At 34.8% G+C, this 17,943-nt stretch overlaps 2 protein-coding genes across 3 annotated transcripts; one reads left to right on the forward strand and one right to left on the reverse strand.

The window, feature by feature from the left end:
* The first annotated feature begins 1,579 nt into the window (after positions 1–1,579).
* LOC110382680 (uncharacterized protein KIAA2013 homolog) lies at positions 1,580–4,858 on the forward strand. Its single transcript, XM_021343349.3, has one exon. It carries the CDS (start codon positions 1,770–1,772, stop codon positions 3,645–3,647), a length of 1,878 nt encoding a protein of 625 aa, XP_021199024.1. The 5' UTR covers positions 1,580–1,769; the 3' UTR covers positions 3,648–4,858.
* Positions 4,859–5,186: 328 nt separating this feature from the next.
* Positions 5,187–17,671, reverse strand: Mer (Merlin). Of its 2 annotated transcripts, none has more exons than XM_064040403.1 (13): positions 17,306–17,671; positions 15,493–15,622; positions 14,366–14,580; positions 13,870–13,994; positions 12,812–12,914; positions 12,430–12,636; positions 11,950–12,054; positions 11,495–11,626; positions 10,943–11,089; positions 10,260–10,571; positions 9,598–9,779; positions 9,049–9,261; positions 5,187–8,501 (listed from the first exon to the last, which is right to left on the reverse strand). In XM_064040403.1, the coding sequence occupies exons 1-12, from the start codon at positions 17,390–17,392 to the stop codon at positions 9,051–9,053; spliced, it is 1,956 nt and encodes a 651-aa protein (XP_063896473.1). In that variant the 5' UTR covers positions 17,393–17,671; the 3' UTR covers positions 5,187–8,501; positions 9,049–9,050. The 2 variants fall into 2 exon arrangements, with proteins under 2 accessions (XP_063896473.1, XP_063896474.1); XM_064040404.1 differs by having other exon boundaries at positions 14,375–14,580; positions 17,306–17,670.
* Positions 17,672–17,943: the final 272 nt, after the last annotated feature.

Here is a 17,943-nt window from a genome sequence, read left to right on the forward strand (position 1 = left end):
ACGAACCTTTTTCTGAATATATTTCATTACTAAAGTAGGTGATGCACTATATGTCTATCAGATAATTTTATCGAGAAATAATTTTACATGAAAGTAACTTCTCAAAACTTTTATAAAAATATGATTTAATATTTTAATTTTACAATAATTTAATCACAATGTTCAGTAAGTAACAAATTCTATGTAGTAACAAATTCCTTAAGCTTGGGTTTCCTAGGAAAGCGGTGCCGTCATATAGCGGCCGTCATATTACGGACGCAAATAGACGGTCGTCTTTACGTTGATGACATGTGGAAAGTTCCACGGCCGTTTTAACACACCGTCATAAACTTTTTGTTAGTTGTATCATACTTACTAATCTGTTCTATTTAATATTTCTCAAATTTCACGACACCAATTCTGTTTTAGTTGACTTTTTCTATAATCTTTACTTTTTATATTATATATTGCTGCGTGGTTACGAACGAAATCTATTAAAATTTCGTCGTCCTCGCTGCTCCAAGAGTTGTAACTAATTTTTGACGTTGATCCGAAAAAAAAAACACAAATACGTATTAAAAAAGCTTCACCGCTTTCAATAAAACGTTCACCAAACTATCTGACACCGTCAAGACGGCCGTCATGCAAATGGCGGCACCGCTTTTTGAAGTTACGGCGTCAGTTACCGCTCTCTAGGAAACCGCCCCATTTTGTTTACATAGACAACGTTCTGGTGACGTCTTTCACCGCTGTATTACGGCCGCTATATGACGGCACCGCTTTCCTAGGAAACCAAAGCTTTAGACGTCGAACATTACGTTACGTTATAGATATTTAGAGAATCTCCTAAAGATAAGCTCAGCAATAATAATAAAATCGAATTTATTTATTATGACAATATTTATGTAACTGATAAAAGCTAATATGCAGCGAATGTGTGGTAACTTTATAAATGCAATTATGAATTTCTTTCATACTTTGACGATAGCATTTACTTATTATTGTAAAAACTTATTATTTATCAATTTTATTTTCTTGTCGTCTTTAATCCTTGTTAACAGCATTTTGTAGCCACACTTATAGTAAAGTGTTATATGAATATTAACTTGCAAAAGGTGCTCCTAATACAATTTGTAAATTATATATTTTTTATGTATTTCATAATGTGATAGTTCCGTATTGATATTGTAGCGAATAATAAAATATTTTACCAGTAACTAGCGTGTTGTTTTATTTACCTTTTTTTGTTATGCATTAATTCAGAGAACTACTTTTTTTTTAATAATATGCATTTTTTATGTACCTGCCAAAATTTTTATCTCCTATAAAAGCAGAAATACCATACCGGTATTGGAATATTCATCACGCATGTATGTACTTTCGCAACTGATATATTTATAGACTCGTTATATCTACGATACAATTAATTGTTTTCTACATGCGTAATATTTATTTTCTACTCATTTTGTATATAGCGCGTTTGACTATCCCTTATGCTGACTGCAGAAAAAAAATGGCCAACATCAATTTTCATTCGTTCATTCGACTCCTCTATGGTCACTTGTCACCCTTGTCTATTTCTTCCTGTCTAGGTCTATATTTTATCTATACCCATTTACTGTATTTTCTTTAATCTGTGCAAGTCAAGTGATAATAATTATTGTTCCGTGCAAGAATAAAAATCTGAAATTGTTTTCAGTAAATGTACTGTTTAACAATGTCAATAACTGATCTTACTTGAACGTGTACATAAACAAGGATATACTTTTCATAGCTTCAGAAGATTTGTAATGGAAAGGCTGCGTTCTGACGTCGCAGACATGAGTCGCCGTGCCGGGGATGTTTTGAGGCGTATCAACAGACTAGTCGACGGACCCCTCACTAGAAAGAAACTGGTAATAATATGTCTGGTTATTATATTCCTAGTTCTATACGTGGGACCTACTTTTATGAATTGGATGTTCGGTCCTGAGAGCGGGACCACTCGCCAGAATGTTTGTGTACAGAATTTCATGAAGCCTTTCGAATCTTCTCTAAAAGATTACGACGTGTACCTGAGACAGGAATCCTCAGCGGCACTGAACTCGCTCAATCACAACTATGTGCCTTATGTTGGAAATGGTTTCGTGGGCTTAGCACTGGAGCACGTTCCTCATTTGAACATCAAACACGGGAGAACTCTGTCGTTACCGCTGTACTATCACCCTCTCTACGTCATAGATGATTATGAAATGAAGGAATTTACAGTAGCCGAATACAAAAAGGGCATAGTGCACAGATTTCAGTGTTCAGATTCAGGTTTACAAGTTTCATACCAATATTATGCCCACAGAACAATACCTTCATTGTTTGTGCAAGAGATTTGGGTGAATAATCCCACCAATGTAAACAAGAAATTGCGAATATCAACACCAAGAGTGTCTGATTGGCCAACATCAGTCAAGCAGACAGTAAATCTACACCAAGGAGTTGATATGAAGGAATACGAGGTAGTGACTGGTATGATCACAATACCAGACAGTGACAATGTAATAGCGGCTGCTGTAGTGTGCAGGAAAATGAGCAACTCAATCTTAGTTGAAGCTAGGGATGGACTGGACATCTTGATATTGACTACAGTGCAATACAGTAAACCAATCAAGAAAATAGACTATGCAAAGCAAAAAGACATTGTTGAAAAAAAAGCTATTGAGGAAATGGAAAAGGTTATAGCATTAACTGGTGACAGAACAGCAATAAGGAATTTGAGAGAGAACCATGCAAGAGTGTGGCAAGGACTGTGGTACACAGGGTTCTACATTTCAGACTCAAAAGCTCAAGGCATCATCAATGGTGATAGAATTAATGCTACAATATATGCCATCCTCTCTCAAGTAAGGAGTTACGAACATGAAGACAGTATGAAAGCAAACACAAAGGCAGACATTATGAGAAGTTTGACTTATTCTGAAGGTTGTTACGAAGGGCACTCAACTCTTGATGCTTTCAATCTATGGAAACCCTTGAATTCTCTAACAAACCTAAATTCAGTTGCAAGTGTGTGGTTACTCACTCTTGAAAAACAAGGATGTCACAATTTATTAAAAGCTGGAGCGAGTGGAGTCAATCAAGCAATGATACTAAGCTTTGGAAGTTTGCGTTTTAGTAATCAGCACTTAGAATACAACATTCACCCTTCAAAATTACACCGAGATTTCCTATTTAGACGACTCAATTATGGCAATATGACTCATGTAAATATAAGTGTTATATTACAGGAAGACAATAAGGCAGCTATATTTGTGGCTCTAGACCGCTCCGACAAGACATACTATGCATGTGATGCAGGATGCTTGGACTCCCCTGTGCAACTCGGCCCTTACAGGAAGTACTTCCCTGTTAAATTAACAGAGCCTCTGACAGCTATACTGTATATTACAGCTGATAAGCAGCACATGGAGGACCTGAGACATGCCATTCATGTCAAAGAGGTGGTAGAAGCCCCCGCACATGATAACCATGTGATAGCATTACATAAACATGGACACAGTTTAGGAGGCCTAAATCCCCTATTCTGGATATCAATTATAGTTCTTATTGTTGTCTTCCATTTATTCTTGTGCAGAATAATCATGAATGAATTCTGCGACAGTGGAGTGAGTTATAGACGGCTTTACAACAAGCCTTGAAGTATGGATGCCTTAGTGAGATGGGTGCTCCATCATTGTCCATTGCTTGACTGAATTGTACGCTTTTTATGCACAACCGACCAAAAATATACTTCAATACATGCTTGTATTGTTTCAGACATCACTGCCTATTAGCGTATCGGAAGTTTAATTGTAGCTTTCATAGTTTGCGGACTTCATTAGTTGTCTAATTGTGTGCATTGTTTTTGTTTATCACGGGCGTTGTTTTATTTTTATCTCACATCCTTCACTAACGGATGCTAGAGCTGCTATCAATATAATATTGGTGGAAGAAAACAGTTGTTAAAATCATTGAATCGTATTATTTATTTTCATTGATAAGGAGGCTATAAAATGGTTAGATTACCTAGGTAGATACTTAAATATTGTTTTCTAATACCACATAGCTATCCTTCAATATATTCTCCCTCGATATACGTTTTTTTTTTCGATTTTCCACATTTTTCATTAATGTAAATTTTGTATTTGAATTGTTTTGAAATCGCATATCAAAATATGGAACTGCATAAAATAAGCGAAAAATTTAATTAGTTTCCAATTTCTTTTGTAATGGTAATCTTGATATGCATAAATTATGATTAATCTTTTACATGATTTTGAGCACAACTAATTGTGATCTCTGATTACATACTTTTACATAATCTTGGATATATTATCTACTTAAATAAAACTGCTAAAGTGATGTATAGCTTAACGAACTATGTTTTATTGATGATGTGATTGTTTATAGTATTAGTTAGTTTAATCGTTTTCAATCTAATAAGTCGCAAACAGCTATCACAATATACACTTGAGACTTCAGTAGGTTTTGATTGGATATCTATATTGAATGGTAATATTGGAAACTATAATATTGTTATCTCAAGTGCCTGATATACACTTTCTACTTCACTGGCCATGCGACATATTTTGCTCACTGCTGCTAAGTAATTATCGTGCAAATAATTTAAAACTATTGTTTTGTAATCTCTAGTTATTTTGTGTCGAAACACAAATAATAAAATCTAAATAAATTCTTAGTCATTAATGGTATTTGCAAGAATTTGCAATAATATTATAATATTTATTTAAATAAAAGAACCTTAACAATGTTAGACTGTACATAATACATTGTGTATGTTTATACATAATTATATTGTTATAAGATTGTGGTGTATATTTTTGAAATTAAATGCCAAGTTGTATGTTGATTGATACGTTTCTTTTCTAGCCAGTACCAGTAAGTAGGTACCTAAAATCTAGCGAGTGACCCAAAATATAAGCTTCCTCAATATGGAGATTTCCTTCCTTATCCACAAAAATGTTATACAAATGAGTGAAATAAGTTCCTATATGTTTCCGCAACTATACCGCTCTTGTCGCCTATGGGACCGAGGCAGGCAGGGAATTTTGATATACTGCGGTCGCTTATCGCTACATACTCAATAATTATTTTAAAAGCTGGTCCTCATACTATCATCATTAATCCGTAATGGAAATTCCACCAACAATAAAAGGGTTTCAAATAAAAGCAGTACATAAATTGACTATAAATATATTTACAAAATATAAAATTTTGATTACAAGGCACATTTAATGAAGACTTACAATATTTATTTCACTTGATTATAATCACAACATTTATTCAGAGAGGCACTTATGTGAACATATGTTTTTCATATAAAAGAGTACTTAAACAATACATCGTTGTGTAGTTTATTATTTTTACAATTTACGTGTTAAGTTTCCAATACTCAATTATGCGTGTATTTCTTTACACTCATGAAAAGTCTTATCGGTAAGAGGTTTAAAATTTAATTAGGCCGTCGGGTTTCATAGCACTACGTGAACTAAAACATTCTAATCTATACACACTTGGATGAAACGAACAATGGCCTTAACGGATTTATTAATATTCCTTTTTATTCTGCAAGATGATTAATTAATATTTTTCGTTCTTTCGGTTTCAAAAGAGTGCTGCATTCTACAAAATATTACATACCTACAGCTCAGAATCATTATTCTATACTACATAATTATGCATTATGCTTGTTTTCTCAGTGTTCAATGTGTGGGATTTTGGGTGTGTACTTTTACATAACATGGCTTATTGTCTAGTTTACTGAACTTATGACTATACAAATAACACGGAACGACTTAAACTACAGTATCGAGTTTGAATGTGGATTAGGCCCAAACTACCAAAATGGAGTGGAGAAGTTTTTAAATAAAAAAAAATATCCCGACGAATTGAGAACCTCCTCCTTTTTGGGAAATAAAAAGTCGGTTAAAAGAGGTTCGTCGAATAAATCCTATTGGTGGTTTAAAAATTTCTCCACTGCGCTTTGGTGGAGTCAAGACCTTATGCTATGTCTACACTAAAACAGTTTTGAAGTAATTGTAAGTAAGATACACAGTGACAATTATTAATATTTGAAAAAAAAATCATTCACTTAATTTACAATTTGGCACATAGTTATACTGCAATTTTTAGGCACGCAATAATTTAAGTATAGACATGCCGAATGTTTTAAACAGATGTACATATTATATCAATGACAATTTTATCAGTATCTTACATAAATACCGATATTTAAAAAAATTACATCTTTTGTGTGAACAGGGACGAAATGATTATTATTGATTCAATATAAAAAGTAAACGTTAACATAAATATAAATTAGACTAAAACAAAGGTACTTTATAGAATGGTCTGGTATTATTTTTGAACTGTGTTAAATCATAAACTACACCTCTAGACATTTGTTTTGAAGTAGTAATATATTTTAAATTTCATTTCATTCTGCTCTAGAATTCATCTATATGTGAATAAATGACTATTTCTCTATGATAGGAGATAGTTTAGTGCCTAAACACCCAAAAACTGATTGATAAGCAATATATTCAAAGACACCACCGGTAAATCACCAACCCGCATTGAGCAAGCGTGGTGATCAACGCTCAATCCTTCTCCATCTGAGAGGAGGCCTGTGCCCAGCAGTGGGACGATAAAAAGGCTGCAACTATATTCAAAGACTATGAGGAATGAATGATGAGTTTCGTGTTAGACCACAAGTAACATATAACAATGAAATTAGTCACGAGTTTCTAATATTATAGCGAATTAATTTTGTGCGTTATTATGTTCAAGACAAAAAAATAAACAGAAATTATAAAATATGGAAAAATATCTACACAGATCTTAAAATAAGAATAATCTTAATTATTTTTCATTGTATACAAGGAGTTTTATATAAAAATACATATTAATTATTTTTGACTGTCATTTTCTATACAACAGATCAAGATTTTTGGTTTTATATGAAGATCATAATGTAACTTCAGACCAATGTAGTATAAAAAAATGCCAATTTGGCGAATAAAATTGTATAAAAAAAGTTACACGAACTTTAGAGATCAATCATATAGAACGATTTAAAAAGATTGTTAAATATAATTTGATGACCATATTTATCAACCAATAAATATTTAATAAATCCATGTTTTGTTGGACGTATAAAAAATCGAAGATAAATTAGTTTAGACGTTATTGAATCCATAATACCAAAGCGAACATATATTTATCGCAATGCATTATCTATACTTTTATGTGTTACATTCTCATCAATAATTTTATACTATAGTAATTTGTTTTAGGGCTGATTTTTCAATCTGCAGTTGACTTATGTAAAGAAATGTAAAATCGACATATTTATTCCTCAGATAGAAGGAAACTGGTTACTGAAAAATCGGACCATAAAAACACCAAAGACAATGCTATCTAGATCTATAAAATGGACTGATACTAATGAAATGATAGCGATAAAAAACCTTTCTAACTAAACAACAAGATCTTATTCAATAATTTTCAAAATAAGGCACTTTCACAAATCTATGTACATATTTCCTAGGAACTGTGTGATTAGACATTACATTACGAATCTTACGTTGATAATATCATATTCCTACAAAACCATACATGAATACAGTACAGTCGTAATCGCTCGATTTCTAACCTTAACGTCTAGGATATAAGGTTAATTTTCTACCAGCATGAAAATCTGGATCATATCAACTTTGTCATTATTTATAAGACCTTCCATCGCAAACCATAATCTTTTTGATTTTATTGCCGTTTAAACAAAAATAGAAAATATAAACACTTCTAATTAAAGTGTAAAAATGATAGTTTTGATTTCAAGACAGATTTTCTTATTACCTACTGATTTCCTGCCTCGTATTTTTATTATTATGCATACAGTCACATTCATGATTAAAAACAGGGTGTTAATTTCAATCTAGACTACAAATTAAAAGCAGAAAGCCTCCTCAAAATATAAAAACATTGAATTTTGCGCAAGTTCATAGTTTAAAAATCCTATAAATTTGTTTTTTTGCAGACAGTTGCTGTCAATTAAATATTAAATTGACTTATCTATTTATTGATTTATTATAGATGTTTAAAAATGTGGTACCTTATAAAATATGAAGACTACATAAATATCTCAGTTTTTACATCCAGCAATCTGGCTTTTCATAAAGCCTATTTGAAATACAGAAAAACTAAGACATTTGTTTCTAATATCAGTATGCCTTTTGCAAATATAATTTAGTTTATTGTTTATGGCAATTTTGAACCTCTAAACTCCTAGGTATAAATCACCTAGGAGCTATTTAAAACAGTAGTACTACCATAGGTAGTAAATGTTAGTATATATTTCCATATAATTTTATAGTCCATCATATAAGGGAAAACCCTTCAACATTTTCGGACTCAATTTATTTACCAACTAATTTGTATTGTCATTTGATCACCTAATTGTGCATCCTTGTAAATAATATAGTGATGAGTACCTGGAAAAAAATTAAGTTGGTTAAAAAAAGTCTTGCAGACTTGGCATATAAAACTTGTTGGTCATCATCTGCCTACACTATTCCCAAATTATGTTGGGATTGGCTTTCAGTCTTAACCAGATGGCAGTTGAGCTGCTTTTACATAGAGTGACTGTATATCTGTACCTCAACCCAGTTATCCAGGCAACCCGATGAAGCACCTTATAGTGGATAGTGGACGATTGGATATAAAATACTCTAGACAGCCTTATTCTACTTTTTTACCTGAGTAAAATATCTAGAGAATTCAGAGTGCCCTCTTCGCTCTAATTTTAGAGAAGGCTCTGGAGATTGTCTTATGGTCAATTTATCTTGATGCTATGATCAATTTTTAGAGGAAATGGGCTCGAATGTACTGTATATTACGTAACACATTCACAGTTCCTCATAGAAAGCCACCCTGGTCTTGGTGGAGCCCTGCTTGAGCTTCCTGAGCGTGGAGTACTTGTTGTCTCCAGCTCGGGCCTGCTCCTCGCGCAGTCGGTTAAGGTAGCTAGACATTACTTACATTCACAGTTCCTCATAGAAAGCCACCCTGGTCTTGGTGGAGCCTTGCTTGAGCTTCCTGAGCGTGGAGTACTTGTTGTCTCCAGCTCGGGCCTGCTCCTCGTGCAGTCGGTCAAGGGTGGCGGTGGACTGGTCTACGCGGAGAACTGAGAACTCGCATCGAAGTTCGTCTAGTTGCTGTTGTAAGTGCTTTGATTTTGCTAGGTATTCCACCCTGGAATTATGGAGAATTTAGGTGAGCTGGTGTTTGAAATTAAATTCTTTTCGGCTGGGTGTAGAATTTGGAATTCAAATGAATAGTGTCTGGGGCTGTTAAAGAAGGTTGTTAAATCCCCTTTAGGTTCATAACGACAATTTCCCAAAATGTTCACACTCCCAAAACGTCCACTTCCCAAAATGCTAATTCCCTAAATGTCTATTTCCCATTTCGTCTACTTTCCCATAACGACGAAAAATCTATAATTCCCAAAAAGTCCACTTCCTATTCCTAAGTAGTTCCTTTGGAAATGAGTGGAAGCTAGACATTAATAATTATACATAGTACACTAACCTCTCTTTCTCAATCTCCAACGACAGGCGATGTATATGAGGATCAGAGTCATCGGGCACCAGCTGATAGGAATTGAGCTCGGGCTCCGTGACGGCCGCCGTGCCGTTCTGCAGGCCTTCGCCCCCCAGCTCCGCTGGTAACGAGCACGTCGATGGAAACAGACTAGATGGCACTGTTGATGACTGAAATAATAATCAAATGATAGATTTTTATTGTGTACTTTTTCTAAATAACACATATTTACAGAAAAAGCAGAAACTACCTAAATAAACTAGCGACTGGCCCAGACTGGACCAAAGTGGTGAGGACTTTTTAATAACTAATAGAATTTTTTTTATTCAAATATTTTGGCTCTGCCCACTCAGTAATAACTAAGCGGAGGAATCCTATTGGTTGCTTAAAAACTTCTCCGTTTTGGGTCTGAGCCTCGTATCGTTCGACCCGCCATATATTTTCATATAACGCGAGCTTTCTTTACTTATCCTACAAGATTTGCCACTAGTAACACCCAAAAATATATGGCGGAATAATATACCTACCTAGAGTAGCTTATCCTGCAGTTAAAAAGTACACTAAAATCGCCTCTATTTTAAAGACCACAAAAACATTTTCCTCTACTCCAAAACCCAGCTTTCAACAAAAAATCTATAAAACCAACTCACCGGCGGTCCAAGATCCCACGATCCATTATACGTATCACTCAGGAAGTTAATCAGTTTCTCATTGGCTTGCTTCTCCGTCATCTTGGCGTCCGACTCTTCGAACTTTCTAGAAGGTTTACTGACTGGCGGGAGGGACCCAGTGGAAGTTCTGCTGAGGAAGTTGAGAAGTTTCTCCTTGGCTTGCTTCTCAGCCATTCTTGCGGAAACCAGTTCGGCTTTCAGTCTTTCGGCTTCGGCGGCACGTTTCTCTGATTCTTCTACTAAACGGGCGGTTAGGTATTCGGCTTCGCGCGTTTTCCGTTCTAGGTGTACCTGGAGGTGGAGAATTTTAGTTTGAAATGTTTGTTCTGGCGACATTGGTTATGTTTAATGTTGCCAGCTCTAGGGATTTTATTAAAAAAAAAAAACAATATTAAAAAACGAGATAACGCTCAAATATAATATCAATATATTTTTAGTCATGTTACTCGAAAATCGACAATACAATTTTGCTGTACGTTTTTTTGCATTATTGTTGTTACCGCTAAATATTGAAAACATGTAATCTGTCCGTAAAGGCGTCTTTCTCCAAATATCTACTCGAAATATTGTTAAACCATTATTGTCCACATCCACAACTTATTTACTACTTACAGCGCAGTAGACCACAAAAACTAACATTAAAATTTTTCGTTCTCTCTCACCTTTTCCTCCTCAGTCTTGATAGCAGACAGCCTGAGCCTGGCGTTCTCTCGCTCCGCGTCGGCCGCCTTCTGTGCCAGTAGAGAAGCTTCCTCCTCTGCCACGCGACCCTTCTCAGCTAGGAGTTCCGCTGTCTCTTCTGATCGACGCTGCAGGGATAGTTTATGTATAAAAAAAAAACTTAAAAATCAACGCAAAATATGCGAATATATCAATACATAAGAAACCAGACTGAAAATCATAATTTTCGCATATTACACAAGATAGTGATGAACACATCACACAACACAAAACAATAATGTATTATCGCTGTGAATTATTTCTGCCGAGCTGTGCTTACATTTGAGCGGGATATGGCTGAGATTAAAATCAGGAGTAATTCTCGTTCTCGCCAAATTTTATGTAGCTGTTTGGAAGCTACTTTTAGGTACTATCGAGTGGATAAAATGTACAAGTAGTACATGTATTTGTGTTCTGAAGTTCGTCGTTAATTTTGGCAATAACTACATGTCATTTTAGTGTTTATAATAAATGTTATTATATAGGTATATTACCAGTGCATCATTAGCGAGTCGTATTTCCTCCTGGTACTGCCTGAGGCGCTGCTCCATGGCTTGTCGCTCGCGCTCGGCGGCCTCGCGGAGCTGCTTCTCTCGAGCTAACTTGTTGCGCTCTATTTGACGACGCTATGAATGATAAAACAATCACAGATCATGAAAAATGAAAAACAGTTTTACCTAAGCCCTAAAAATTTGAATTTTATCCTGGCTTTATCTAACATAACGTCATCCGTATTAGAATCACAGTAAATAATTGAAAGTATTTTTTTTTTTGGTGCAGTTTGTGGATTAACTTTTTAAATGAAATACTTTCATAAATTCAATACTAGTACCTGCAACAGTACATTTTTGAGCTTGTGAGGGAGAATTAGTAAGTTTTTGGAGTAGTTTAGGAACAACGCATAGAACGTGACTTTCAGGCATGAATTTGCCATGCCATAATTAATTACCTGTTTCTCCTCTTTAGCCTGTGCCTTCATCTGCTGCACTTCCATGGTGTCCGGCTTCCGTCTCCTCATGTACAGATCGTGGTTACCAATGCATAGATCCAGTATCTGAAACAGGTAACAAAGTATGTAAGAACTATTATAAAAGAAGAAAGCGTTGAAGACAATTTTCGGAATACATTTTTTTTAGCATGGTACGTTTTGGGCCACGTAACTTTGCAATTCAGCTAACTTCAGTTGACTACTATTGTCCGAAGTTCGCTTCTATTAACTTCACAATAGTGCAAAAATTATAAAGTCACGACTGCGCATGCGTGAGGCGTCAAAGGGGGTAACTTCAGAATTGCAAAGTGGCGAGAACTATAGAGAAACTTATGAATGAAAAAATACTAGATTAGGCTGTAAGTTTGGAGCAAAGTTCAGAAACAAATGGTTGCTCCTCACAAATGTTTTTATTATGAACAAATGACGTACATCACTTACCAATTTATTCATCCCCTTAGGCGAGAAGAATATAAAGTTATTAGTCGTCTTCTCCACAAACTTGATAACAAACTTCTTATCATCGAAGGAGATGTGCTTGATCTCTGACCACGGGAACGTTGTCTTAGGCGTTAACTTGTTATCCTTCTCGTAAATGTTCAGACCTAATGCTGTCACTCCGAGGTATAGTTCCGTTTCTTTTTTATTCTGAAAAGATAATAATTATCTTTTTTAAATGTAAATCCTAATAAGACAAGATAACAATAACACTTCTTAGTCTTCCAGGAAGCTCACTGAAAAGGGTTTATGCATCACATATTTACCCATTGCATACGCTTAAAGTTCTACAAGTGACCCTACACAACCGTTTATTTTATCTCACCTTGATTGCGAAGTAATTAACGCCATACATATCGAGATCTTGTGCTATCTTCAGATATTCCATTTCAGCCTCGTCCCGTGACATACCTTTGTGATCGGCGTACCTGGAAAAGAGACGTTGTAAATAAACATACTGTATAAACATTTGTGGTACAATTTTTTCTGTCTTCTCTTTCATGTAATTGGAGAAACTGATTTACTTTATTTGAGGTTTTATTATATCTTCAACTATAAGTCTGTTTTTTAATCTCGTAGACTAAATTGACACTTGCAAAATGTCAAACTTTCTAATAATTTTGCTAGCTCTGTGGTGCAGTGTTGTACTTACGATACCGGTTCGTTGAATCGTAACTTTTTACAATAAGTCATCCTGAAATAATGGGCTTATCCTTGATGATTACGCATGGTTTTGCGTGGTCAGATATCCCTGGCAGTTTGTAGCACGTCGTACAGCCATGTGTACGTACATACGTGAATTTTAAATATAAAACTTTGAATGAATATTAAATTCGTCTATTATAGATAAAAAGTTACGATTCAACGAACCGGTATCGTAAGTACAACACTGCGTCACAGAGCTAGCAAAATTATTAGAAAGTTTGACATTTTGCAAGTGTCAATTTAGTCTACGAGATTAAAAATATAGTCTGTTCTTTAATCTCGTAGACTAAACTGACATTACGAGTGTTCTCAGTTTATTGCAAATTCTTACATAGTGATGTGGCACGACCGAAACTTAAAAAAATCAAGTATCGTTTTTTTACAATAAGTCATCCTGAAATAATGGGCTTATCCTTGATGATTACGCATGGCTTTGCGTGGTCAGATATCCCTGGCAGTTTGTAGCACGTCGTACACAAAACTTTGAATGAATATTAAATTCGTCTATTATAGATAAAAAGTACAAACAATACAACACTGCACCAAAGAGCTGGCAACATTATTTGTAAGTTTGACATTTTGCATGTGTCAATTTAGTCTACGAGATTAAAAAACAGACTATAATAGCCACATTAAGTTTCTAAGTTATATTTAAACATAATGGTTTTTATACAATACCATATCTTAATCCGATCCTCCCACATCTCGGGCGTCATCTGGTACTGGTCTATGACGCGCTGCGGCAGCAGGTCCTCGCTCGCCAGCATGCCCGGCTTGTACGCGCTCTCGTCGTAGTCGCCATACTAGATAAACATTAGAAATTATCAATATCGAACTTTTTATCCTACCCAGATAAAATATTGCCCATGTTAAGCGCAGAGATTGTAGCTAGTAATCAACAAATATACAGACAAACAATCAAATCTTTCCTCTATAAAATATGGGTATAGACTAACTTTTGCAAGCGACTTTTCCCCGTCCCGGAACTAATTGACTTATCCAGATAAAAAGCCAATGACTTCCTCGCTTTCTATAAATTTAACACAGATTCTTTTTTCAAGTCACACCAGTCGTTCACTAGATTAGTGCGTTCAAGCTACCAAACATACAATCATTACCTTTAAATATTAGTACAGAAATATAAATAAATAAAAAGACATCCAATCTAGCTTACATAACCAACCTTAGCCTGGACCGCATAACTGGCAAGCAAGACAGACGCCTCGGGCGGACAGTATATGTCCATGCTCAGTATTGCTTGCTTCACTTGCAAGAATAGAAGGTGTTGAGTCACTTCCTGGATTAGTTCCTCGGCCACATCTTCGGGATATAACTTGCAGAGCAGCATGAAGGGGGTGCCTGGCATCTGGGAGACGCATTGGTCTTGCACTGGAATGGGAAATAAAAGAATATTTATTTGTAATCACTAGAGACAAGCCTTACTGATAACTATTATAAATGGGAAACCGTGTCTGTCTTCATAGAACACTGAACTGATTAAAATGAATAAAGAGATGATATGACAGATAGAGCAAAAAATGAACAAAAGCTACTTTTTATCCGGGTGTGGGTAATAGTTCCCAAGGGACGCATATAGGCGCTGTTAATTTTACGCGAGAGCACGTAACTTGCTCAAGTTTGAATGATATGCGATGTTATAAAAACATTATTCTTAACATATTTTTTCATGGGAAAAAATGTAACGAAGAACATTGAAACTGAAACAGCCTATAGGAAGAATGGTTTTATCAGTTTGTCATAAGTGGATCACTTCAGTAAAAATCTATATTAGTGAACCAAACACTTAGAAACAATTCAAGTCCTAGATAATTGAATAAGTTACTATACTATCCTTATCATGTACTTAAATTATTGTAATTATAAACACTGCACTTTATCATAATACATTGTGTAATCAACAACAATTACATAATGTGATAGATAATCTACAAATTAGATAACTTTCTAAAACAATTAGTTCTGTAGTATAGCAATATTGTTAAAACTCATTCACAAATAGGTGTGGCATAAGATAACAATAGATATAATGAGTTTGTGAGTTATCAGAATAATATAAATATCATGCTCGTTTTTTCTGAAGGATAAGGCACACCTAATTTTCTCAGGTATTCTCTTCAGAATAAGAGGTTTATATAATACTATTGCTATCAATCAGGGACCAATTATCATTATTTAAAAGCATACATAGAAACTGCATGATGGTACAAGTACAATACGAATCCAGGCGTCAAATCCGAGTTACTGAGTAATAATTAGTTTTTATTTATTGCACAAACTGACCTCTTTTATCCAACTTCAGCCAACTTATAAAGTGTTTTGTGTCTTCGAACTGCAGCCCAAAGAACCATGTTTCTCTGAGCCCTATGGTCCTGCATACTAAGTCAAACAGATCTCTTCCGGTAGCTCGCCACTGAAAATGTATGAAGAAGAAAGATTGAGTGATAATCTCAAGAACTCCTGATGGTAGCCGTGTTTGAAAAGTGATCTATTCGTTAAATCTTTATCATATCGTGTGAGCTGCAGTTTCAATCAAATCCCTAACCCCTTTTCTTAAACCCACACAGCGATTTCAGACCAACCGGGGAATCAAACCCAAAGCACAGCAGTCATACCATGGGAAAACTAGACTGGTTAAGCAGTCTGTAAATATATAGCTTATTTTATTATATACACTGTTAAAATTTTTTACTACATGTTACATGCACTATCAAAATAAACTCTTTTATACCAAAATCCACCTTAAAAATGACATTTATTTAGTGGAATTTTAACAGCAACAATTTGCAGATGACTATTGTCACATCGTCAACATTATTTACAAACTGATTTAACAAAACAATGTACTACATTCTAGACTGCGTCAATACAATATGTTTATGTTTATCAAACAATAATATTGGCACATTACAGCGTTATCAATGCAGAGTTCACTTGTTATCAAATGTTGGACGTCTGTTAAGTCACTGGTCATCCTGTGACTAATGTATGTACGTTCCACAATAATGTTGGGATAATAAATAATGTCGGGACACCTTTACACACACGGTGGGTTAGCCCCATGGTAAGTTATTAATTAACTTGTGTTATGGGTGCTAACACAACTGATAAACTACATATAGCTACATATATACATATTATAACACTCAGACCACGGCCAACAAGCATACTCATCACACAAATATCGACCGAACCGGGAATCGAACCCGGGACCTCAGGTTCGGCAATCGGGCATGGTAACCATTGCGCCATCGAGGTTGTCAATGTTTACAATATCTTCATATGTACACTCCTTAAATGGATAGTTTCTATCTGTGGCTGATGTTTTTAAAAGGTGTGAATGACAAGGTTTGAAATTCCTGAGATTTATTGATGAATTAAATATACAGTCATATGTTAGTACATTGTTAAGCTTATGAGTTCATTTCTCAAAAATGTTGAGGTATTTGATAATAGAAAATATCTCATACAATTCTAAAGTTATAAATCGGAGTATGAAGTAGATATAGCAACAAATACTATACTATACTGTAAATCACATTAGCAATGATTACACAGTCTTGCTTTTCATTAGCATAAGTAGTTACAAATTAAGTCTGCATTTTTTTAACCTTTGAGTTTTGTAATAGCTTTCACACATTCCACAGAATTACACTTGTCAATTAATTAGTACCTACTCTGTTTATGTTTCTTAAAATGCATTTATTTTTAATAATGTCTATTTATCTGAAGAAAACATCAATCTTTTATCTCTCTATAGTGGATTAGGTGAACTATAATTCATGTTTTAACATAGATACAATATCCATAACAATCAATGACGAAAATAACATGCAGGTCAAAACCAGGAATGGTAATTACAGCATAATACGCGCGTCCTATCGACCATACTACTGAAAACGAAAATAATGACTAAACAAGGCCTCAATAATCACCAGTGTGTATTATTAAGGTAATTTACGAGTTCGCCGAGCTACGGTGACTCACAACTTACTCATTGTAGCCCAAGGATCGCGCTTACACACCAATTTCGTCAATAAACAATAACAATGTAATCTTTCTTCCACACGTAATTTACATTTGTCAAAATTCTCACCTCAAGGTTAAATTCCAATTCAGCGTCTAGCGTACATACTTTTACTGGGAACGACTTAGACGCCTTTTTTCTTCTAAATTGAGGCATTATCTTCTATCATAGCTTAAACGCCTCACCAGAACAAGACGCACATTAGGTTAGGATATTTCTCGCACTATCAATCCACCTTTACAACGATGTTTAACGTTTACGTAATGTGCAATGGAACGAGGAATGCGTACAATTTCACATTGCGTACTATTTCCAGCAATTATTATTTACAAACAAGAAAAACGTCAATGAAACAAGTAAAGCGAAGGTGAATGAAGAAAAATTTATTAGAACTACGTTCCGTTACGCTTGGTGCTAAAATGTCTGTTTACGGTTTTTGTTTTTGTTTTACTATAATTGAACGCTACGCATGATTGGGATCGTAGCTATTTGTTATTGTAAAAAAAAGTTATTGAAGGAATAATTTTTGATACGTATCATTGAAAATAAATAGTGATTTTCAGTGGTATATATTCACATTTTAATATTGTGCATAAAGCAAGAAATAAACAAAAAGTTTTCATTCCTTTATTAGGTCTTTCATAATACCCTTGAGGAGTGCAACACTGTAAAAGGTTTGTAATGTTGGCCAGCCTGTTGTAATATGT

Source organism: Helicoverpa armigera, chromosome 22, assembly GCF_030705265.1.
Source record: "Helicoverpa armigera isolate CAAS_96S chromosome 22, ASM3070526v1, whole genome shotgun sequence".
Lineage (NCBI taxonomy): Eukaryota > Metazoa > Arthropoda > Insecta > Lepidoptera > Noctuidae > Helicoverpa > Helicoverpa armigera.